Source organism: Ovis aries, chromosome X, assembly GCF_016772045.2.
Source record: "Ovis aries strain OAR_USU_Benz2616 breed Rambouillet chromosome X, ARS-UI_Ramb_v3.0, whole genome shotgun sequence".
NCBI lineage: Eukaryota > Metazoa > Chordata > Mammalia > Artiodactyla > Bovidae > Ovis > Ovis aries.
Window position 1 is genome coordinate 51,963,231 of NC_056080.1, and position 23,733 is coordinate 51,986,963.

The following is a 23,733-nucleotide window of genomic DNA, read 5'->3' on the forward strand; positions in this document are numbered from 1 at the left end:
GTCTATCTCCAGAGATCCTGATTTGATAGATCTGGGGTGGGGCCTAGAAATGTGCATTTCTAACCAGACCCCAGGTGATGCTGATGCTGCTGGTCCAAGGACCACACTTTAAGAAACAGTGATCTACGGTGATCTCAAAACTCTCCCTGCTTCATCTCATACTCCTCATCTTGAGTCTGTCCTCACAACAGCCAAAGCCTAAACGAGATCACAACTCTCCTTCACTCAAAATTTTTCTGTGGTTCCCATCCCACTTGGCATGAAAAAACTTAACAACGGGTCATAGGGCCCTATACCTGTGGTTCTCAAACTTGAGTGTGCATCAGAATCACCTGGAAGGTTTGTTAAACCATAGCTTCCTGGAGTGGACCCCCAGTTTCTGATTTGTCTGGGGTAGGACAATGGACTTTGCCTAACCAGTTCCCAGGTGATGCTGATCCTGCTGGTCCTACTTGGAGAACCATTGATCTACATGATTTATGCCCCCACCCCCACTCCCAGCCCCTATCATCAGCTTCTACTACTCTCTCCTCACTCTGTCTAGTAACACTGGCTTCTTCACTTTAATTGGAACATGCCAGGTGTGCTCCCCACTCAGGTCCCTTATTTCCTCTACCTGGAACCCTCTTCCCCAACTTCCCTCCCTCACTTTCCTTCAGGCCTCTGCTCAAGTGTCACCCATATAATCACCCTATACATCAATAAAATAACTATGCCTCCAGCCCTGGAGATGGCACTCCTTTTCATCTTGCTTTACATTTCTCTACAGCACTATCACTTAACACACTATATGAAAGTGAAGTGAAAGTGTTAGTTGTTCAGTTGTGTCTAACTGTTTACAACCCCAAGAACTGTAGCCCTCCAGGCTCCTCTGTCCATGGAATTCTCTAGGCAAGAATACTGGAGTGGGTAACCATCCCCTTCTCCAGGGGATCTTCTCGATCCAGGGATCAAACTTAGGTCTCCTGCATTGCAGGCAGATTCTTTACTGTATGAGCCACCAGGGAAGCCAAACACACTATATATTTACTTGTAAGCTTACTGTCTCATGTTCACTGCTGTATCCACTCTCCCAGTGTCTAGAAAATACCATAGCACACACATACTGAATAAGTCAGTCCATAAATGAGTGAATAAATGAATGAATTCATCTTGTTCTCTAACATGAAATAATCTAGAGGTCACAGCCTGTGTGTCATTCATCTCTATCTCCGACAGCTCTTAGCTCACACCTTAGCAAAGAGTAAATACTCAAGAAATATTTATTGCATGAATATTCTAGGTGACAGCCAGAACTGGGTATCTACTGTGTGCTAGGACTGTGCTAGGTGCTTTACAGAGATTCTCTTACTGATCTTCATAACAATCAATGAAATATAGATTCTTTCTGTTTTAAAGCTAAGATAGCATGCCCAAAACTAGTGCAATTATTGTGAAATCTATACTTCAATTAAAAAAGTTTTTTTAATATATGAGTAAAGCTGAGAAAGCAGACACTTAGAGAGGTGAAATGATCTACCCAAAGAAATGGGGCTAGTAAAAGGGAAAGTTAGGATTCCAGGCCAGTTTTTCATCACTATTCCTCTATTACCAAAAGCAGATGTTCATTTAGTTCCCATAACTCATTCCTGGGCATCATGCCTATGAGGTCTTCTGGTCTGAATTTTTATAACTCCTCTTGGGTACTGACTACCCATCCTTTGGTACATATTTGCCATTCCAAATTTCTCCTAGGTGAGTTGGGGCAAAAATTATGCTACCCCACTGGTGAAGGAATGGCTCTGAATCTGGATTTTGGCAGTTACATGAATTTACAAATATGATAAAATGTATAGAACTAAATATACATATACATAAATGAGTATGTATAAAACTGGTGAAACTGGAATAAGATTGGTGAGTTGTACCACTGCAGTTATATAAGATACCACCATGGAGGAAACTGCATAAAGGTACAAAGGCCCTCCACATACATTTTTTGCAACTTCCTTAAAAAAAAAAAAAGAATGTGAAGGACTAAGGCTGAGACTTCCCTGGTGGCTCAGATGGTAAAGCGTCTGCCTACAATGCGGGAGACCCAGGTTCTATCCCTGGGTTGGGAAGATCCTCTGGAGAAGGAAATGGCAACCTGCTCCAGTACTCTTGCCTGGAAAATCCCATGGAGAGAGGAACATGGTAGGCTACAGTCCATGGGGTCGCAAAGAGTCAGATACGATTGAGCAACTTCACTTTCACTTTACATGAATCTATAATTATTAAAAAATAAAATTTATTTTAAAAAATACACCACTCCAAAGACAACCTATGAGCCCTGACAGAGCAGGCTGTCCTTCTGATCCTTCTAACTCCACACCCTACAAGACTTTCACCAGACCAGGGATTCAGCAGCCCATACACTGCATCTAGCAAACTCTGAATATGAATGCTAGGCCTTCTCTTCCCTTTGCTACACACCCTGAAAGCTGTGGGTTACCCTTCTGCTGCTTTAAAGAGAGTGGTATCCACTTTAACTTGACTTCACTTGGAACAAAAATGTGGAGTGTGTGTGAGCTTATAAGCCTGATTTTCTCTATCTCCCACTTGAAAATGGTTTAACCCAGCAGTGCCTTATACTATCCACAGTATTATATCCTACAGCAAGAGTCCAAGGGACCCAAGTTTGACTTGTGGTTGAACAACTAACTGGCTGTGTAGCTTTGAGCAAGCTATTTAACCTCATGAGAGAAAATAACAGCTCCAAAGAGCTATTTGAAAGATTAATTGGTCAATTTTTGGTTCAGGAATAATGGAGTAAATGTACTTCTCCCTATTACTCTCACTAAGTACAGCTAAAAATCTCAGACATTAAGAAAAATAAAAGGTAAAATGACTCTGAAAAATGGAGAGAAGGCAGCCTGACCAGATGACAGCAGGACCTGAGGTAGTGAGTGTCAACAGACAGCAAGTGGGGGAACCTGGACTTCCACTTCTACCTGGCAGTCAAGAGCAGTACCTACCTCTTACCCTGACAATGAAGTGCAGTGTCTGAAGAAGTCTGCAAAAACAAGATATAATAATATCCAGAGTCTCATAACATAATACCCCAAATATTCAGGATATAATGAAAATAATGACTCAGCTTATCAAGAACAAGAAAAATCACAACCTGAATGAACAAAGAAAATCAGTAATCTCACTAATGAGATGACACAGATGCTGGAATTATCTGACGGATTTTAAAAGGGCAACCACAAAAATGCTTCAATAACAATTACAAATATGCCAGAAACAAATGAATAAATAAAAAGTATAAGCAAAAACTAGAATCTCTGCATAGAAATAGAAGATATAGAAAAGAACCAATGACATTTTTAGAAAAAGCTGTTGTTGCTTAGTCACTAAGTCATGTCCGACACTTTTGAGACTCCATGGACTGTAGCCCACCAGCTCCTCTGGCCATGGGATTTCCCAGGCAAGAATACCAGAGTGGGTTGCCATTTCCTTCTCCATGGGAACCTTCCCAACCGAGATCAAATCTGCGTCTCCTGTATTGGCAGGCAGATTATTTACCACTGAGCCACCAAGGAAGCACTTAGAAAAAACTAATGCAACTTAAATGAAAACTCACTGCATGGGCTCAACAACAGAATGTAGACAATAGTGGGAAAAAAATAGTAAATCTAAAGACAGAACAACAGAAACTATCCAATCTGAACAACAGAAAGAAAATAGACTGAACTATGAACAACTATAAGTCAAAAATTGGACAACCTAGAAGAAATAGATTAATTCTTAGAAACATACAACCTGACAAAACTGTATCAGAAAGAAACAGAAAATCTGAAGAGACTAATAAGGAGATTGAATCAGTAATAAATAAAAAAAAAATTTCCCAAAGAGAAGAGAAGCCCAGGACCAGATGGCTTCATTGGTAAATTTTATCAAACATTTAAAGAAGAATTACCACCAATTTTTCCCAAACTCTTTTTTAAAAAAATCAAAGAGAAGGGAACACTCCAAAACTCATTTTATGTGGCCAGGATTACCCTGATACCAAAGACAGGTAAGAACACTACATGAAAAGAAAACTACAGGTCAATATCCCTGATGAATACACATGGAAATATTCTCAATAAAATACTAGCAAACCAAATTCAGCAGCAAACTAAAGGGATCATTTCCCAGGATCAAATGGGATTTATCCTTGAAACACAAAGCTGGTTCAACATAAACAAATTAATAAAGGTGATACATCACATTAATAGAATGACAGAAAAAAGTGATCTCAAAAGAAGATACAGAAGCATTTGACAAAATTCAACACTGATTTATAAACACTCACTGGGGTATAGAAGAAATGTACTTCAACATAATAAAGGCCATATAAGATAAGCCCACAGCTAACATCAGACTCAGTGGTATATGGTTGAAAGCTTTTCCTCTAAGATCTGGAACAAGACAAGGATACTCACTCTCACCACTTCTATTCAACAGAGTACTAGAAATCCCAGCCAGAGCAATCAGGCAAGAGAGGGGGAAAAGGCATCAGAATTGGCAAGAAAGAAGCACAATTATCTGTTTGCAGGTGACATGATTTTATATATAAGAAATCCTAAAATTCCATCCCAAAACGGTTACAGCTAATCAATAAATTCTGTAAAGTTGCAGGATAAAATATTAACATGCGGGACTTCCCTGGTGGTTGAGAATCCACCTGCTAAAGCAGGGGACACAGGTTCGACCTCTGATCTGGGAAGATCCCAAATGCCATGGGGCAACTAAGCCCATGCACCAAAACTGCTGAAGCCCATGGGCCTAGAGCCCATGTTCCACAACAAGAGAAGTCACCATAATGAGAAACCTGCACACTGCAATAAAGAGGAGCCTCTGCTTACTGCAACAGAGAAAGCCCACATGCAGAAACAAAGACCTAGCACAACCAACAACAAAAAATTAATTTAAAAAATTAATATGAAAAAATCAGTAGCATGTTTATACACCAAAAACATTATCTGAAAAATAAATAAAACAATTCCATTTACAATAGTGCCAAAAACTATAAACTACTTAGAAATAAATTTAATCAAGAAGGTGAAAGATCTCTACACTGAAAATTACAACAAAGACCTAGTATAACCAAAAACAAAAAATTAATTTAAAAAATTAATATGAAAAAATCAGTAGCATATTTATACACCAAAAACATTATCTGAAAAATAAATAAAACAATTCCATTTACAATAGTGCCAAAAACTATAAACTACTTAGGAATAAATTTAATCAAGAAGGTGAAAGATCTCTACACTGAAAATTACAAGACATCAGTGAAAGAAACTGAAGAAAACACAAGAAATGGAAGGATATCCTGGGTTCATGGATTGGAAAAATCAATTTTGTTAAAAAGTCCACATTGCCCAAAGCCATCTATAGATACAAAACAATCTTTATCCAGATTCCAATGGTAATGATACACAGAAGATTACTATGGCCCCTGTGCAAGTCAGTCAGTTCAGTTGGTCACTTGTGTCTGACTCTTTGCAACCCCATGGAATGCAGCACTCCAGGCTTCCCTGTCCATCATCAATTTCTGGAGCTTGTTCAAACTCAAGTCCATCAAGTCGGTGATGCCATCCAACCATCTCATCCTCTGTCATCCATTTTTCCTCCTGCCTTCAATCTTTCTCAGCATCAGGTCTTTTTTAATGAGTCAGTTCTTCGCAGCAGGTAGCCAGATTGTTGGAGCTTCAGCATCAGCCCTTCTTTCCCTTAGGATTGACTGGTTTGATCTTCTTGTAGTCCAAGGGATTCTCAAGAGTCTTGTCCAACACCACACTTCAAAAGCATCATTTAGCACTCAGCTGTCTTTACGGCCCAACTCCCACATCCATACATGACTACTAGAAAAGCTATAGCTTTGACTAGACAGATCTTTGTCAGCAAAGAAATGTCTCTGCTTTTTAACATGTTGTCTAGATTGTTTCTCATAGCTCTTCTTCCAAGGAGCAAATGTCTTTTAATTTCATGGCTGCAGTCACCATCTGCAGTGATTTTGGAGCCCAAAAAAATAAAGTCTGTCACTGTTTCCATTGTTTCTCCATCTATTTCCCATGAAGTGATGGGACCAGATGCCATGATCTTAGTTTTTTGAATGTTGAAATTTTAAGCCAGCTTTTGCACTTTCCTCTTTCACTTTCATCAAGAGGCTCTTTAGTTCTCTTGGCTTTCTGCCATAAAGGTGGTGTAATCTGCATATCTGAGGTTATTGATATTTCTCCCTGCAATCTTGTGCTTCATCCAGCCTGGCATTTCACATGATGTTCTCTGCATATAGGTTAAATAAGCAGGGTGACAATAAACAGTCTTGACATACTCCTTTCCCAATAAGAAACCAGTCTGTTGTTCCATGTCTGGATCTAACTGTTGCTTCTTGACCTGCATTCAGATTTCTCAGGAGGCAGGTAAGGTGGTCTTGGATTCCCATCTCTTAAAGAATTTTCCACACTTTGTTGTGATCCACATAGTCAAAGGCATTTACATAGTCTATGAAGCCAATGTATTTCTGGAATTCCCTTGCTTTTTCTATGATCCACAGGATGTTGGCAATTTGATCTCTCATTCCTCTGCTTTATCTAAACCCAGCTTGCACATCTAAAAGTTCTAGGTTCATGTACTGTTGATGCCTGGCTTGGAGAATTTTGAGCATTACTTTGCTAACATGTGAAATGAGTGCAATTGTGCAGTAGTTTGAACATTCTTTGGCACTGGAATGAAAATTGACCTTTTCCAGTCCTGTGGCCACTGCTGAGTTTTCCAGATTTGCTGGCATATTGAGTGCAGCACTTTCACAGCATCACCTTTTAGGATCTGAAATAGCTCAGCTGGAATTCCATCACCTCCACTAGCTCTGTCCATAGTGATGCTTCCTAAGGCCCACTTGACTTCTCATTCCAGGACGTCTGGCTCTAGATTAGTGATCACACCATCATTATTATCTGGGTCATGAAGATCTTTTTTTGTGTAGTTCTTCTGTATATTCTTGCCACCTCTTCTTAATATCTTCTGCTTCTGTTTGGTCCATACTGTTTCTGTCCTTTATGATGCCCAACTTTGCATGAAATGTTCCCTTGGTAGTTCTAATTTTTTTGAAGAGATCTCTAGTCTTTCCCATTCTATTGTCTTCCTCTGTGTCTTTGCATTGATCACTTAGGAAGGCTTTCTTATCTCTTCTTGCTATTCTTTGGAACTCTGCATTCAGATGGATATATCTTTCCTTTCCTCCTTTCCCTTTAGCATCTATTCTTTTCTCAGCTATTTGTAAGGCCTCCTCAGACAACCATTTTGCCTTTTTTGCATTTCATTTTCCTGGGGATGGTTTTGATCACTGCCTCCTGTACATGTTACTAACCTCGATCCATAGTTCTTCTAGCACTCTATCAGAGCTAATCCCTTGAATCTATTTGTCACTTCCACTGTATTTGTCACTGTCAGAGCTAATCCCTTGAATGTATTTGTCACTTCCACTGTAAGGGATTTGATTTAGGTCATACCTGAATGGTCTAGTGGCTTTCCCTACTTTCTTCAATTTAAGTCTGAATTTTGCAATAACGAGTTCATGATCTGACCCACAGTCAGCTCCTGGTCTTGTTTTTGATGACTGTATAGAGCGTCTCCATCTTCAGCTGCAAAGAATATAATCAGTCTGATTTCGGTAGTGACCATCGGGTGATGTGCATGTATAGTCTTTCCTTGTGTTGTTAGAAGAAGGTGTTTGCTATGACCAGTGCATTCTCTTGGCAAAACTTTGTTAGCCTTTGCCCTGCTTCATTTTGTACTCTAAGGCCAAACTTGCCTGTTACTTCAGGGATCTCCTGACTTCTTGCTTTTGCACTCCAGTCCCCTATAATGAAAAGGACATCTTTTTTGGTGTTAGTCCTAGAAGGTCTTGTAGGTCATCATAGAACCATTCAACTTCAGCTTCTTTGGCACCAGAAGTTTGGGCATAGACTAGGGTTACTGTCATATACAATGGTTTGTGTTGGAAATGAATAGAAATCATTCTGTCATTTTTGAGATTGCATCCAAGTACTGTGTTTTGGACTCTTCTGTTGACTATGATGGCTACTTCATTTCTTCTAAAGGATTCTTGCCCACATAGTGGATATAATGGTCATCTGAATTAAATTTGCCTATTCTGGTCCATTTTAGTTCACTGATTCCTAAAATATCGATTTTCCCTTGCCATCTCCGGTTTGACCACTTCCAGTTTATCTTGATTCGTGGACCTAACATTCCAGATTCCTATGCAATATTGTTCTTTACAGCATCAGACTTTATGTCCATCACCAGTCATATCCACAGCTGGGCACTGTTTTCGCTATGGCTTAGCCTCTTCATTCTTTCTGGAGCTATTTCTCTACTCTTCTCCAGTAGCATATTGGGCACTTATTTACCTGGGGAGTTCATCTTTCAGTGTCATATCTTTTTGCCTTTTCATACTGTTCATGGGGTTTCAAGGCAAGAATACTGAAGTGGTTTGCCATTCCCTTCTCCAGTGGACCACATTTTGTCAGAACTCTCCACCATGACCCGTCCATCTTGGGTGGCCCTACACAGCACAGTTCATAATTTCATTGAATTAGACAAGGCTGTCATCCATGTGATCAGTTTGATTAGTTTTCTGTAATTGTGGTTTTCATTCTGTCTGCCCTCTTATGGATAAAGATAAGAGGCTTGTGGAAGCATCCTGAGTGGTAGACTGGCTGTAGGGGAATCTGGGTCTTGCTTTGCTGGGCAGGGCCATTCTCAGTAAATCTTTAATCCAATTTTCTGTTGATGGGTGGGGCTGTTCTCTCCCTGTAGTTTGGCCTCAGGCCAAACTATGGCAGGGGTAATGATGACCTCCTTAAAAAGGACTTCTGCCAGCATGCCATGGCTCCGAGGACTGTTGTATTCATTTCCCCTGATCCCACGGCAGGTCACTGTCAACCCACACCTCTGCCAGAGACTTCTGGACACTCACAGGCAAGTCTGACTCAGTCTCTTGTCGGGTCACTGCTACTTTCTCCTAGGTCCTGGTACACACAAGGTTTTGTTTGTGCCCTCCAAAAGTCTGTTCCCTCAGTCCTATGGAAGTCTGTAATCAAATCCCACTGGCCTTCAAAGTCAAATTCCCTGGGGGTTCTCAGTCCCTATGCCAGATCCCCAGGTTAGGAAATCTGTTATGGGCCCTAAAATTTTCACAAAAGTGTGAGAATTTCTTTGGTATAATTGTTTTCCAGTTTGTGAGTCATCTGCTCAGTGTAAGGATAACATGCAAATTCATGAAGCATTTCATATTTTTGAATTGAGAGAGTAGCACTGAAACATATACACTGCTGCTGATGCTGCTGCTAAGTCACTTCAGTCGTGTGTGACTCTGTGTGACCCCACAGACAGCAGCCCATGAGGTTCCACTGTCCCTGAAATTCTCCAGGCAAGAACACTGGAGTGGGTTGCCATTTCCTTCTCCAACGTATCAAAGTGAAAAGTGAAAGTGAAGTTGCTCAGTCGTGTCTGACTCTTAGTGACCCCATGGACGGTAGCCTACCAGGCTCCTCCGTCCATGGGATTTTCCAGGCAAGAGTGCTGGAGTGGGGTGCCATTGCCTTCTCTGAACATATACACTACCATATGTAAAATAGGTAGCCAGTGGGAATTTGTTGTATGACTCAGGGAGCTAGACCCAGTGCTCTGTCACAATACAGAGGGGTGGGATGGGGTGGGAGAAAGAAGGAAGGTTCAAGATGGAAGGGACATACATATACCTGTGGCTGATTTACGTTGATGTATGACAGAAACCAACACAACATTATGAAGCAATTATCCTTCAATTCAAAATAAATCTTTAAAAATATTCCAATGTTATTTTTTTAAAGAAGTAGAAAAAACAACACTCAAATTAACATGGAACCACACAGGACCCAAAATAGTTAAAGCAATTCTGATGAAGAAAGTGGGAAGTATCACATTTCCTGATTCCAAATTGTATTACGAAGTTATGGTAATCAAAACAGTGTGGTACTGGCATAAAACAGACCCATAGACCAAAGGAGCAGTATCAAGAGACCAGAAATAAACCCTGCATACACGGTCATCTAATAATGGACAAGGGAGTTAAGAATACTCAATGCAGTAAAGACAGTCCCTTAAATGGTGCTGGGAAAATTGGATATTCAAATGTAAAAGGAGGGGCGGTCCTAAGATGGCGGAGGAATAGGACAGGGAGACCACTTTCTCCCCAACAAATTCATCGAAGGAATGTCTGAACACTGAGCAAATTCAACAAAACAACTTCTGAATGCTGGCAGAGGACATCAGGCACCCAGAAAGGCAGCCCATTGTATTCAAAAGGAGGTAGGAAAAAATCTAAAAGATAAAAAGAGAGACAAAAGAGGTAGGCATGGAGATCCGACCCAGGAAGGAAGTCTTAAAAAAGAGAGAAGTTTTCAAACACCAGGAAACACTCTCACCGACGAGTCTGTGGCGAGCCTTGGAACCTCAGAGGGCAATATAACCAAGAAGAAAAAAAAATAGTAATTAAAACCCAAAGATTATGTACCTAACGGCAACTCCCAGCAGAGAAGCAGCACAGATGCTCCACATCCAGGACTAGCAAGCGGGGGCTGGACAAGCAGGCCCAGGCTGCATTGTTTAGGATATCAACCAGGCATGAATACCCCAAGGGCAATCTGAGGGAACTAACTTGAGATAGCAACCCAAACTGTGGAATAGCTATCCCACGAAAAGCCCTAACCTAAGACACTGCCTTTGACTGTGTGCATCACAATAAACTGTGGAAAATTCTGAGAGAGATGGGAATACCAGACCACCTGACCTGCCTCTTGAGAAACCTGTATACAGGTCAGGAAGCAACAGTTAGAACTGGACATGGAACAACAAACTGGTTTCAAATAGGAAAAGGAGTACGTCAAGGCTGTATATTGTCACCCTGCTTATTTAATTTATATGCAGAGTACATCATGAGAAATGCTGGACTGGAAGAAGCACAAGCTGGAATCAAGATTGCCGGGAGAAATATCAATAACCTCAGATATGCAGATGACACCACCCTTATGGGGAAAGTGAAGAGGAACTAAAAAGCCTCTTGATGAAAGTGAAAAAGGAGAATGAAAAGGTTGGCTTAAAGCTCAACATTCAGAAAACGAAGATCATGGCATCTGGTCCCATCACTTCATGGGAAATAGATGGGGAAACAGTGGAAACAGTGTCAGACTTTATTTTGGGGGGGCTCCAAAATCACTGCAGATGGTGATTGCAGCCATGAAATTAAAAGACGCTTACTCCTCGGAAGAAAAGTTATGATCAACCTAGATAGCATATTCAAAAGCAGAGACATTACTTTGCCGACTAAGGTTCGTCTAGTCAAGGCTATGGTTTTTCCAGTAGTCATGTATGGATGTGAGAGTTGGACTGTGAAGAAGGCTGAGCGCCAAAGAATTGATGCTTTTGAACTATGGTGTTGGACTGCAAGGAGATCCAACCAGTCCATTCTGAAGGAGATCAGCCCTGGGATTTCTTTGGAAGGAATGATGCTAAAGCTGAAACTCCAGAACTTTGGCCACCTCATGCGAAGAGTTGACTCATTGGAAAAGACTTTGATGCTGGGAGGGATTGGGGGCAGGAGGAGAAGGGGACGACTGAGGATGAGATGGCTGGATGGCATCACTGACTCGATGGACGTGAATCTGAGTGAACTCCGCGAGTTGGTGATAGACAGGGAGGCCTGGCATGCTGCGATTCATGGGGTTGCAAAGAGTCAGACATGACTACACGACTGAACTGAACTGAACTGTAGACACTGCCAGGCCTGCTCACATAACAAAGGACTGAGCAGAGCTAGCTGGCTGTGGACCAGCCCATCCCCTGCTGGAGACAGGCAGGCGAGGGTGGCCAGAGCCGGAAGGGGGCAATCGCGGCCCCAGGGAGGCATCATCTACCAAACTGCAAGCAGGCTTCACTGCTAACCAAGACTTCTTGGGATTCTGGACAGTCGACATCCACCAGAAGGGTCGCAGCCAGAGATCAGCCCCCAGAAGAGACACACGGCACACCTGAGAAGGCATGCCGGTTGTACACCCAGAAAACTGAGTGGCTGGGACCGGAGAGGCAATAAGACACAGCCCCCAACTGGGGGCAACTGCGCTCACCAAGCACCTCGTCACCTGAGCTGCTCGGACCTACAAAGGGCACAAAACGCAGGCCCAAACAAATCTGCGCCTTTGTGGAGTACCCAAGAACCTGAATCTGAGCATCTTAGACCTGGGAAGTGGAGGTGAACCCAGGGCCCACCTCAGACAGTTCCCGGCAGAGCAACCTAGAGCCTGAACAGTGCAGACTGGGAAAGCACATAAACCATGAGTGGGGGCAAACCCACTGTGGCTGAGGCACTGCGAGCCAGTGATATTTGCTTGCAGTGTTTCGCCCTCCCCACAGAACGACTGAACAAGTAAGCCTAAGAAAGTGACCACCACTGCCCCCTTATGTCAGGGCAGAAATTAGACACTGAAGAGACCAGCAAACAAAAGAAACTAAAATAAACAGAGGGAACCGCTTTTGGAAGTGACAGGTACAATAGATTAAAACCCTGCAATTAGCACGGACTACATAGGAAGGGGCCTATAGATCTTGAGAAGTATAAGCTGGTTCAAGGAACATTCTGAAAATGAACTGACCCCACACTGTCCACAACGACACCAGACAAAGTCCTAGATATATTTTTACTATTATCATTTAAAAATTTTTTTTAAATTTTAAGTCCTCTATTACTCCTTTAATTTTCATTTTTATAATCTACTGTAAGTTCGCAAAAAAAGACCCTATTTTTAAAGCAAACTTCGTGTATATATATATACACATATATATATAATATATATATATATTATAATTTTTGTGACTTTTTTTTTTTGAGAATCTAACCTCTACTCTAGATTTTTAATCTTTGGTTTTTTATATTTGTTATCAATTTTGTACCTTTGAGAACCCAATCTTGAGTACCCTATTTTACCTGGGAGTGAGATTGTTGGCTTGATTGCTCTCTCCCCTTTGGACTCTCCTTTTTCTCCACCAGGTCGCCTCTACTACTCTCTCCCCTTTTCTTCTTTACCCAACTCAGTGAATCTTCATGTATTCTGGGTTGTGGAAAACACTTAGGGAACTGATTACTGGCTAGATCTTTCTCTCTCCTTTTGACTCCCCCTTTTCTCCTCCTGGCCACCTCTGTCTCCTTCCTCCCCCTTCTCTTCTCTGTGTAATTCCATGAACATCTCTGAGGGATCCAGACTGTGGAGAGCACATAAGGAAGTGATTACTGGCTGGCTTGCTCTCTCCCCTTTAGAATCCCCCTCTTCTCCTGGTCACCTCTATCTCTCTCCTCTCTCTTCTCTTCTCCATGTACTCTGTGTACCTCTCTAGGTTTCCCTCAGTGTGGAGACACTTTTCATCATTAACCTAGATGTTTTATTATCAGTGCTGTATAGATGGAGAAGTCTTGAGGCTATGGTAAGAATAAGACTGAAAGCCAGAGAGGTAGGAGGCTTAAGTCCAAATCCTGAAAACACCAGAGCACTCCTGACTCCAGGGAACATTAATCAATAGGAGCTCATCAAACGCCTCCATACCTACACTGAAACCAAGCACCACCCAAGGGCCAACAAGTTCCAGAGCAAGACATACCATGCAAATTCTCCAGCAACGCAGGAACATAGCCCTGAGCTTCAATATACAGGCTGCCCAAAGTCACACCAAACCCACTGACATCTCAAAACTCATTACTGGACACTTCAGTGCACACCAGAGAGAAGAAATCCAGCTCCACCCACCAGAACACTGACACAAGCTTCCCTAACCAGGAAACCTTGACAAGCTACCCAAACAACCCCACCCACAGGGAGGAACCTCCACAATAAAGAGGAACCACAAACTGCCAGAATATGGAGAGGCCACCCCAAACACAGCAATGTAAACAAGATGAAAAGGCAGAGAAATACTCAGCAGGTAAAGGAAAAGGATAAATGCCCACCAAACCAAACAAAAGAGGAAGAGATAGGGAATCTACTAGATAAAGAAATGTGAATATTGATAGTGAAAATGATCCAAAATCTTGAAAACAAAATGGAGTTACAGATAAATAGCCTGGAGACAAGGATCAAGAAGATGAAAGAAATGTTAAATAAGGACCTAGAAGAAATAAGAGTCAATATATAATGAATAATGCAATAAATGAGATCAAAAACACTCTGGAGGGAACCAACAGTAGAATAATGGAGGCAGAAGATACGATAAGTGAGGTAGAAGATAGAATGGTAGAAATAAATGAAGCAGAGAGGAAAAAAGAAAAAAGAATTTAAAGAAATGAGGACAATGTCAGAGACCTCTGGGACAACGTTAAACGCCCCAACATTCGAATCATAGGAGTCCCAGAAGAAGACGACAAAAAGAAAGACCATGAGAAAATAGTTGAGGAGATAATAGTTGAAAACTTCCCTAAAATGGGGAAGGAAATAGACACCCAAGTCCAAGAAACCCAGAGTGTTCCAACACGATAAACTCAAGGCTAAACACCTCAAGACACATATTAATCAAAGCAACAAATATCAAACACAAAGAACAAATATTAAAAGCAGCAAGGGAAAAACAACAAATAACACACAAGGGGATTCTCACAGGATAACAGCTGATCTTTCAGTAGTAACTCTTCAGGCCAGGAGGGAATGGGAGGACATTCTTAAAGTGATGAAAGAGAAAAACCTACAGCCCAGATGACTGTACCCAGCAAGGATCTCATTCAAGTATGAAGGAGAAATCAAAAGCTTTACAGACAAGCAAAAGCTGAGAGAATTTAGCACCACCAAACCAGCTCTCCAACAAATGCTAAAGAATCTTTTCTAGACAGGAAACACAGAAAGGGTGTATAAACTCAAACCCAAAACAATAAAGTAAATGGCAATGGGATCATGCTTATCAATTATTATCTTAAATGTAAATGGGTTGAATGCCCCAACCAAAAGACAAAGACTGGCTGAATGGATAAAAAAACAAGATCCTTATATATGTTATCTATAAGAGACCCACCTTGAAACCAGGGACACATACAGACTGAAAGTGAAGGGCTAGCAAGATATTCCACACAAATAGAGACCAAAAGAAAGCAGGAGTAGCAATACTCATATCAGATAAAATAGACTTTAAAACAAAGGCTGTGAAAAGAGACAAAGAAGGACACTACATAATGATCAAAGGATCAATCCAAGAAGAAGATATAACAATTATAAATAGATATGCACCCAACATAGGAGCACCAAAATATGTAAGACAAATGCTAACAAGTATGAAAGGGGAAATTAACAATAACACAATAATAGTGGGAGACTTTAATACCCCACTCACACCTATGGATAGATGAACTAAACAGAAAATTAACAAGGAAACACAAACTTTAAATGACACAATGGACCAGTTAGACCTAACTGATATCTATAGGACATTTCACCCCAAAACAATGAATTTCATCTTTTTCTCAAGCGCACATCCTGGACCATAAATCTAGCCTTGGTAAATTCAAAACAATTGAAATCATTCCAAGCATCTTTTCTGACCACAATGCAGTAAGATTAGATCTCAATTACAGGAGAAAAACTATTAAAAATTCCAACATGTGGAGGCTGAACAACATGCTGCTCAATAACCAACAAATCACAGAAGAAATCAAAATCTGCATAGAAACAAATGAAAATGAAAACACAACAACCCAAAACCTGTGGGAAACTGTAAAAGCAGTGCTAAGTGGAAGGTTCATAGCAATACAGGCTTACCTCAAGAAACAAGAAAAAAGTCAAATAAATAACCTAACTCTACACCTAAAGAAACTAGAAAAGGAAGAAATGAAGAACTGCAGGGTCAGTAGAAGGAAAGAAATCTTAAAAATTAGGGCAGAAATAAATGCAAAAGAAACAAAAGAGGCCATAGCAAAAATCAACAAAGGCAAAAGCTGGTTCTTTGAGAAGATAAATAAAACTGACAAATCATTAGCCAGACTCATCAAGAAACAAAGGGAGAAAAATCAAATCAATAAAATTAGAAATGAAAATGGAGAAATCAGAACAGACAACACAGAAATACAAAGGATCATCAGAGACTACTACCTGCAAGTATATGCCAATAAAATGGACAACTTGGAAGAAGTGGACAAATTCTTAGAAAAGTGCAATTTTCCAAAACTGAACCAGGAAGACATAGAAAATCTTAACAGACCCATCACAAGCATGAAAATTGAAACTGTAATCAGAAATCTTCCAGCAAACAAAAGCCCAGGACCAGACAGCTTCACAGCTGAATTCTACCAAAAATTTAGAGAAGAGTTAACACCTATCCTACTCAAACTCTCCCAGAAAATTGCAGAGGAAGGCAAACTTCCAAACTCATTCTATGAGGCCACCACCACCATGATACCAAAACCTGACAAAGATGCCACAAAAAAAGAAAACTACAGGCCAATATCACTGATGAACATAGATGCAAAAATCCTTCACAAAATTCTAGCAAACAGAATCCAACAATATATGAAAAAGATCATACATCATGACCAAGTGGGCTTTATCCCAGGGATGCAAGGATTCTTCAATCAATCAATGTACCTGAAAATCAATCAACATAATACACATTAACAAATTGAAAGATAAAAACCATATGATTATCTCAACAGATGCAGAGAAAGCCTTTGACACAATTCAACATCCATTTATGATAAAAATCCTCCAGAAAGCAGGACTAGAAAGAACATACCTCAACATAATAAAAGCTATATATGACAAACCCACAGCAAACATTATCCTCAATGGTGAAAAATTGAAAGCATTTCCCCTAAAGTCAGGAACAAGACAAGGGTGCCCACTCTCACCACTACTATTCAACATAGTGTTGGAAGTTTTGGCCACAGCAATCAGAGCAGAAAAGAAATAAAAGGAATTCAGATTGGAAAAGAAGTAAAACTGTCACTGTTTACAGATGACATGATAGAAAACCCTCTACATAGAAAACCCTAAAGACTCCACCAGAAAATTCCTAGAGCTAATCAATGAATATAGTGAAGTTGCAGGATATAAAATTAACACACAGAAATCCCTTGCATTCCTATACCCTAACAATGAGATAACAGAAAGAGAAATTAAGGAAACAACTCCATTCACCATTGCTACAAAAAGAATAAAATACTTAGGAATATATCTACCTAAAGACACAAAAGATCTATATATAGAAAACTATAAAACACTGATGAAAGAAGTCAAAGAGGACACAAATAGAAGGCAAAATATACTGTGTTCACATACTGGAAGAATCAATATAGTGAAAATGAGTATACTAGCCAAAGCAATCTAGAGATTCAGTGCAATCCCTATCAAGCTACCAACAGTATTTTTCACAGAACTAGAAAACACAATTTCAAAATTTGTATGGAAATACAAAGAACCTCGAATAGCCAAAGCAACCTTGAGAAAGAAGAATAGGACTGGAGGAATCAACCTGCCTGACTTCAGGCTCTACTACAAAGCCACAGGCATCAAGACAGTATGGTACTAGCACAAAGACAGAAATATAGATCAATGGAACAAAATAGAAAGCCCAGAGATAAATCCATGCACCTATGGACATCTTATCTTTGACAAAGGAGGCAAGAAAATACAATGGAAAAAAGACAATCTCTTTAACAAGTGGTGCAGGGAAAACTGGTCAACCACTTATAAAAAAATTAAACTAGAACACTTTCTAACACCATAAACAAAAATAAACTCAAAATGGATTAAAGATCTAAATGTAAGACCAGAAACTATAAAACTCCTAGAGGAAAACATAGGCAAAACACTCTCCGAAATAAATCACAGCAGGATCCTCTAGGACCCACCTCCCAGCATACTGGAAATAAAAGCAAAAATAATCAAATGGGACCTAATTAAATTTAAAAGCTTTTGTACAATGAAGGAAACTATATGCAAGGTGAAAAGACAGCCTTCAGAATGGGAGAAAATAATAGCAAATGAAGCAACTGACAAAGAATTAATCTCAAAAATATACAAGCGACTCCTCCAGCTCAATTCCAGAAAAATAAACGACCCAATCAAAAAATGGGCCAAAGAACTAAACAGACATTTCTCCAAAGAAGACCTTCAGATGGCTAACAAACACATGAAAAGATGTTCAACATCATTCATTATCAGAGAAATGCAAATCAAAGTCACAGTGAGGTACCATTTCACACCAGTCAGAATGGCTACTATCCAAAAGTCTAGAAGCAATAAATGCTGGAGAGGGTTGGAGAAAAGGGAACCCTCTTACACTGTTGGAGTGAAAACTAGTACAGCCACTATGGAGAACAGTGTGGAGATTCCTTTAAAAACTACAAATAGAACTGCTATACGACCCAGCAATCCCACTGCTGGGCATACACATTGAGGAAACCAGAATTGAAAGAGATATGTGTACCCCAATGTTCATTGCAGCACTGTTTATAATAGCCAGGACATGGAAGCAACCTAGATGTCCATCAGCAGATGAATGGATAAGAAAGCTGTGGTACATTTACACAATGGAATATTACTCAGCCATTAAAAAGAATACATTTGAATCAGTTCTAATAAGGTGGATGAAACTGTAGCCTATTATACAGAGTCAAGTAATCCAGAGAGGAAAACACCAATACAGTATACTAACGCATATAAATGGAATTTAGAAAGACGGTTAGGATAACCCTGTGTGTGAGACAGCAAAAGAGACACAGATGTATAGAACAGTCTTTTGGACTCTGTGGGAGAGGGCGAGGGTGGGATGATTTGGGAGAATGGCATTTAAACATGTATATTATCATCCGTGAAACAAATCGCCAGTCCAGGTTCGATGCATGATACAGGGTGCTCAGGGCCGGTGCACTGGGATGACCCAGAGGGATGGTATGGGGAGGGAGGTGGGAGGGGGGTTCAGTATGAGGAACACATGTACACCTGTGGTGGATTCATGTCAATGTATGGCAAAAGCAATACAATATTGTAAATTAATTAGCCTCCAATTAAAATAAATAACTTTATATTAGAAAAGAAAAAAAAACAAATGTAAAAGGATGAAAATAGACCCCTGACTTATATTACTCACTAAAATTAACTCAAAATGTATTAAAGATTTAAAGGTAAGCCCGAAAACCATGAAACTCCTAGAAGAAAACACAGGAAAAAAGGTCCTTAATGTGGAACTTTGGCAATAATTTTTTGGCTGTGACACTGAAAGCACAAAGTGACAAAATCAAAAATAAATAATTTCAAAAATAAATCAAAAATTTGGTTTGGCCACATCAAACTATAAAGTTTCTGCTATGCAGAAATAAAAAGGCAACCTATGGAACAGGAGAACATACTTGCAAATATGTTAAATATTAAATGATGGGTTATTATTCAAAAAATTTAAGAACTCCTACAGGTCAATAGCAAAAAAAATTTGGTTAAACAGTGGGCAGATGAAACACATGAAAAGATGTTCAACATCACTCGTTATTAGAGAAATGCAAATCAAAACTACAATATGGTATTACGTCATTGTAATGGCCATCATCAAAAACTACAAACAATAAATGCTGGAGATGGTGTGGAGAAATGGGAACCCTCTTGCACTATTGGTGGGAATGTAAACTGATATAGCCACTATGGAGAACAGTATGGAGATTCCTTAAAAAAGTAGGAATAAAACCACCATACAACCTAGCAATCCTACTACTAGCCATATACCCTGAGGAAACCAAAACTGAAAAAGACACATGTAACCCCATGTTCACTGCAGCTCTATTTACAATAGCTAGGACATGGAAGCAACCTAGATGTCCATTGACAGATGAATGGATAAAGAAGCTGTGGTACATACATACCATGGAATATTACTCAGCCATAAAAAGGAACACATTTGAGTCCGTTTGAATGAGGCGGATGAACCTAGAGCATATTATACAGAACAAAGTCAGAAAGAGAAAAACAAATATCGTATATTAATGCCTATATATGGAATCTAGAAGGCTGGTACTGATGAGCCTATTTGTAGTGCAGCAATAGAGATGCAGACACAGAGAACAGCCTTGTGGACACAGCTGGGGAAGGAGAGGGTGGGATGAATTGGGAGAGTAGCAATGAAATATGTACTTTACCAAACATAAAATGGATAACCAGTGGGGATTTGCTGTAAGACACAGGGAGCTCAAACCTGGTGTTTGTAATGACCTAGAGGGTTGGGATGGGGTGGGAGGTAGGAGGGAGGGGGCATGTGTATACCCATGGCTGATTCATGTTGATATATGGCAGAAACCAACACAATATTGTAAAGCAACTATCATCCAATTTTTTTAAAAAAGTGAACAGACGAACTGAATAGACATTTTCTCAAAGACACACAGATGACCAACAGATACATGAAGGCATTATGCTAAGTAAAACAAGTCAAAGACTACTCTATGATCTCATTTATATATGAAATCTAGGGAAAAAACCCAAACTCATAGAAAAAGTTAGATTTGTGGTTACTCTACAGAGGTGGGAGTAGGGTAGGAGAATTGCATAAAGGTAGTCAAAAGATACAAACTTCCAGTTATATAAGTAATGAGGATGTAATGCACAACATGATGACAACACTGCTGCATGGTATATTTGAAAATTGCTAAGAGTAATTCATAAAAGTTCTCATCACAAGCAAAAAGCTTAGTTTTCCTCTCTTTTTTGTATTTACACGAGATGATGGAAGTTAACTAAACTAATTGTGGTAATCATTTCATTCTACACCTTATTGTGGTATAGTTATTGTATCTATACGTAATTGTGGTAATCATTATACTCTATACCTTAAAGAGTACTGTATGTCAATTACATCTCAATAAAACTGAAATAAAATTGACTGAGGAGAATGAACAGAGCTTTAGCAACCTGTAGACTAAAACAAAAATAAACCCAAAGAAATCCACACTCAGAAATAGCATAATCAGGAAACTCCCTGATGATCTAGTGGTTAGGACTTGGTGCTTTCATTGCCGTGGTCCAGGTTTGATCCTTGTTCATGAACTAAGGTCCCACAAGCCATGTGGTACAGCCAAAAAAAAAAAAAAAATCACATTCCTGAACATAAAAAAGACAAAGAAAAAATCTTGACATCAGTGAGAAAAATGATATTTCCTAAAGGAGAATGCCAATTTAAATGACAGAAGATCTCTTATCAGAAACCATGGCAGCCAAAAGGCAGTAGCACAACAGTTTTCAAGGGCTGAAAAGAACTAGAAACCTAGAATCTGATATCAAATGAAAAGACCCCCTCAGCAATTCAAGGGAAATCAAGACATTCTTATATGAAGGAAAACTAAGAGTATTTGTTGCCAATAGGCCAATTCTAAAAGCATGTCTAAAGGATGTTCTTTAAACAGAAAGGAAATGATAAAAGGACTGTTAAGAACACCAGGAAGACAGAACAAGGGAAAGACTGAAAATATGGGTACATACAATATATTTTCCTTCTCCACTTGAGTTTTCTAAATCATATTTGACAGTTGAAGCAAAAATTATACTACTATATGATATGGTTCTCAACATATATAGATGAAATATTTAAGATAACTACAGCAGGAGAGCATAAAGAAATTTAAAATAAGATTTCTACTCTTTACTCAAACTACTAAAATGTCTATAAGTTGACTGTGATAAGTTATGTATGTTTTATGTTAATGCCTAGAACAAGCACTGAAAAAGCTATACAAAGAGATACACTCAAAAACATTATAGATAAATTTATACTTATTTATATATATATTTATATTTATATCTAAATTTATTATAGATAAATCAAAATGGAATTCTTGAAAAGATTTAAGTAACCCAAAGGAAGGCAGGAGAAAGAAAACAGAATGAACAGAGAAAACAAACAAAACAAAAAAATTACCAACTTATGCCCTAACACATCAATAATTGCATTAAGTATATCTGGTCTAAATATACCAATTACAGAGATTAGCAGAGTGGAAAAAAATAATTCCAAACTTATATGCTTTCTACAAGAAACTCACTTTATATATAATGGTGTCAGTTGAAAGTAAAGGGATATAAAAAGACACAAGGCAATCATTAATCAAAAGGAAGGAGTGGCTATTTTAATGTCTATATTAATATCCTATAAAATGGACTTCCATGCAGAGAAAATTGCCAGTGACAGAGGACGTTACATAATAATTAAAGGGTCAATCCACCAAGACACAGCACTCCTAAATGCATCTGCATCAAACAACAAAGCTGCAAGATATGAGGCAAATGATAAAACTGAAAGGAAGAATAGAAAAATTGACAATTATACCTGGATGCTTCACCTCTTTCTCAACAACTGACTGAACAATTACACAGAAAATCACCAAAGACAGAGAAGAATTCAGCAACACCATCAACCAACAGGGGTAAATCAACATTTACAGAAAACTCCTCCAAACATCAGCAGGATATACATTCTTTTCAAGTGACCATGGAAACATCTACCAAGACAGACCATATCTTGGGCCATAAAACAAAACCCAGTAAATTTAAAGGAACTAAAATTGTACAGAGTATATTCTATGGAAACGAACCAGAAACCAATAACAGAATAACAGGAAAATCTGCAAACACCTGGAAAGTAAACAACATACTTCTATACAATTCACAGGTCAAACATGAAGTCTCTAAGCTAAGCAAAAATTAGAGTGAACTACATGAAAAGGAAAACATCAAAATTTGAGGGACATAGCTAAATCAGTACTAAGAGGAAAACTGATAGCACTAAATACTTATATTAGAATACAGGAAAAGTCTCAAATCAATAACCTAAGCTCCCACCTCAAGATATTAAGAGGAGCAAAATGAACCCAAAGCAAGCAGAAGGAAGGAAATAATAAAGTATGGAAATCAGCGAAGCTGAAAACAGAAAGATAAAAGGGAAATTCAATGAAATAAAAAGCTTGCTCTCTGAAAAGATCAATAAAACTGACAAAACTATAGCAAGTCTGAAAAGAAAAAAAGAAAATAAAAATTTTCAATATCAGAAATGAAATGAGATGTCACCACAGAGCCAGCCTGCAGACATCAAAAGGATAATAAGGGAATATTATGAACAACTATACACACTAAATTTGACAACTTAGAAGAAATGAGTCAATTCCTTGGAAAGCACAAATTACCAGAACATATCCAATATAAAATAGATAATTTAAATAGTCTTATAACTATTAAATGAATTGAATTGATAATTTTAAAACTCAAAAAAAAAGATTAAAGATAGTTCAGTTCAGTTGCTCAGTCGTGTCCAACCCTTTGCAACCCCATGAACTGCAGCACGCCAGGCCTTCCTGTCCATCACCAACTCCTGGAGTCCACCCAAACCCATGTCCATTGAGCTGGTGATGCTATCCATCCATCTCATCCTCTATCGTCCCTTTCTCCTCTTAACCTCAATCCTTCCCAGCATCAGGGTCTTTTCAATGAGTCAGCTGTTCACATCAGGTGGTTTCATACATCAAGTGTTTAGTATAATGACTGGCAGACTAGCTAGTACTCAATAAACAACGGTCATTACCATTTTATTTAAATCATTACAAGCTCTCTTGGGGAAACTGAGGCTTCACAGAGATGAAATCCTTTGCTAAAAAGTAACAGAAACAGAGTCAGA

The 23,733-nt window shown here is 39.2% G+C and overlaps 1 protein-coding gene across 6 annotated transcripts in view; it reads right to left on the bottom strand.

The window, feature by feature from the left end:
* Window positions 1–23,733, bottom strand: part of PHF8 (PHD finger protein 8) — a 106,745-nt gene that overhangs the window by 77,191 nt on the left and 5,821 nt on the right. For 2 of the 6 annotated variants that reach the window (XM_060407812.1, XM_060407811.1), the window contains exon 2: window positions 19,940–20,003. The exons of the other annotated variants lie outside the window; for them this stretch is intronic. In XM_060407812.1, the coding sequence (XP_060263795.1) occupies window positions 19,940–20,003 (64 nt within the window). The remainder of the gene's footprint in view (window positions 1–19,939; window positions 20,004–23,733) is intronic. 6 annotated transcript variants of the gene reach the window in all.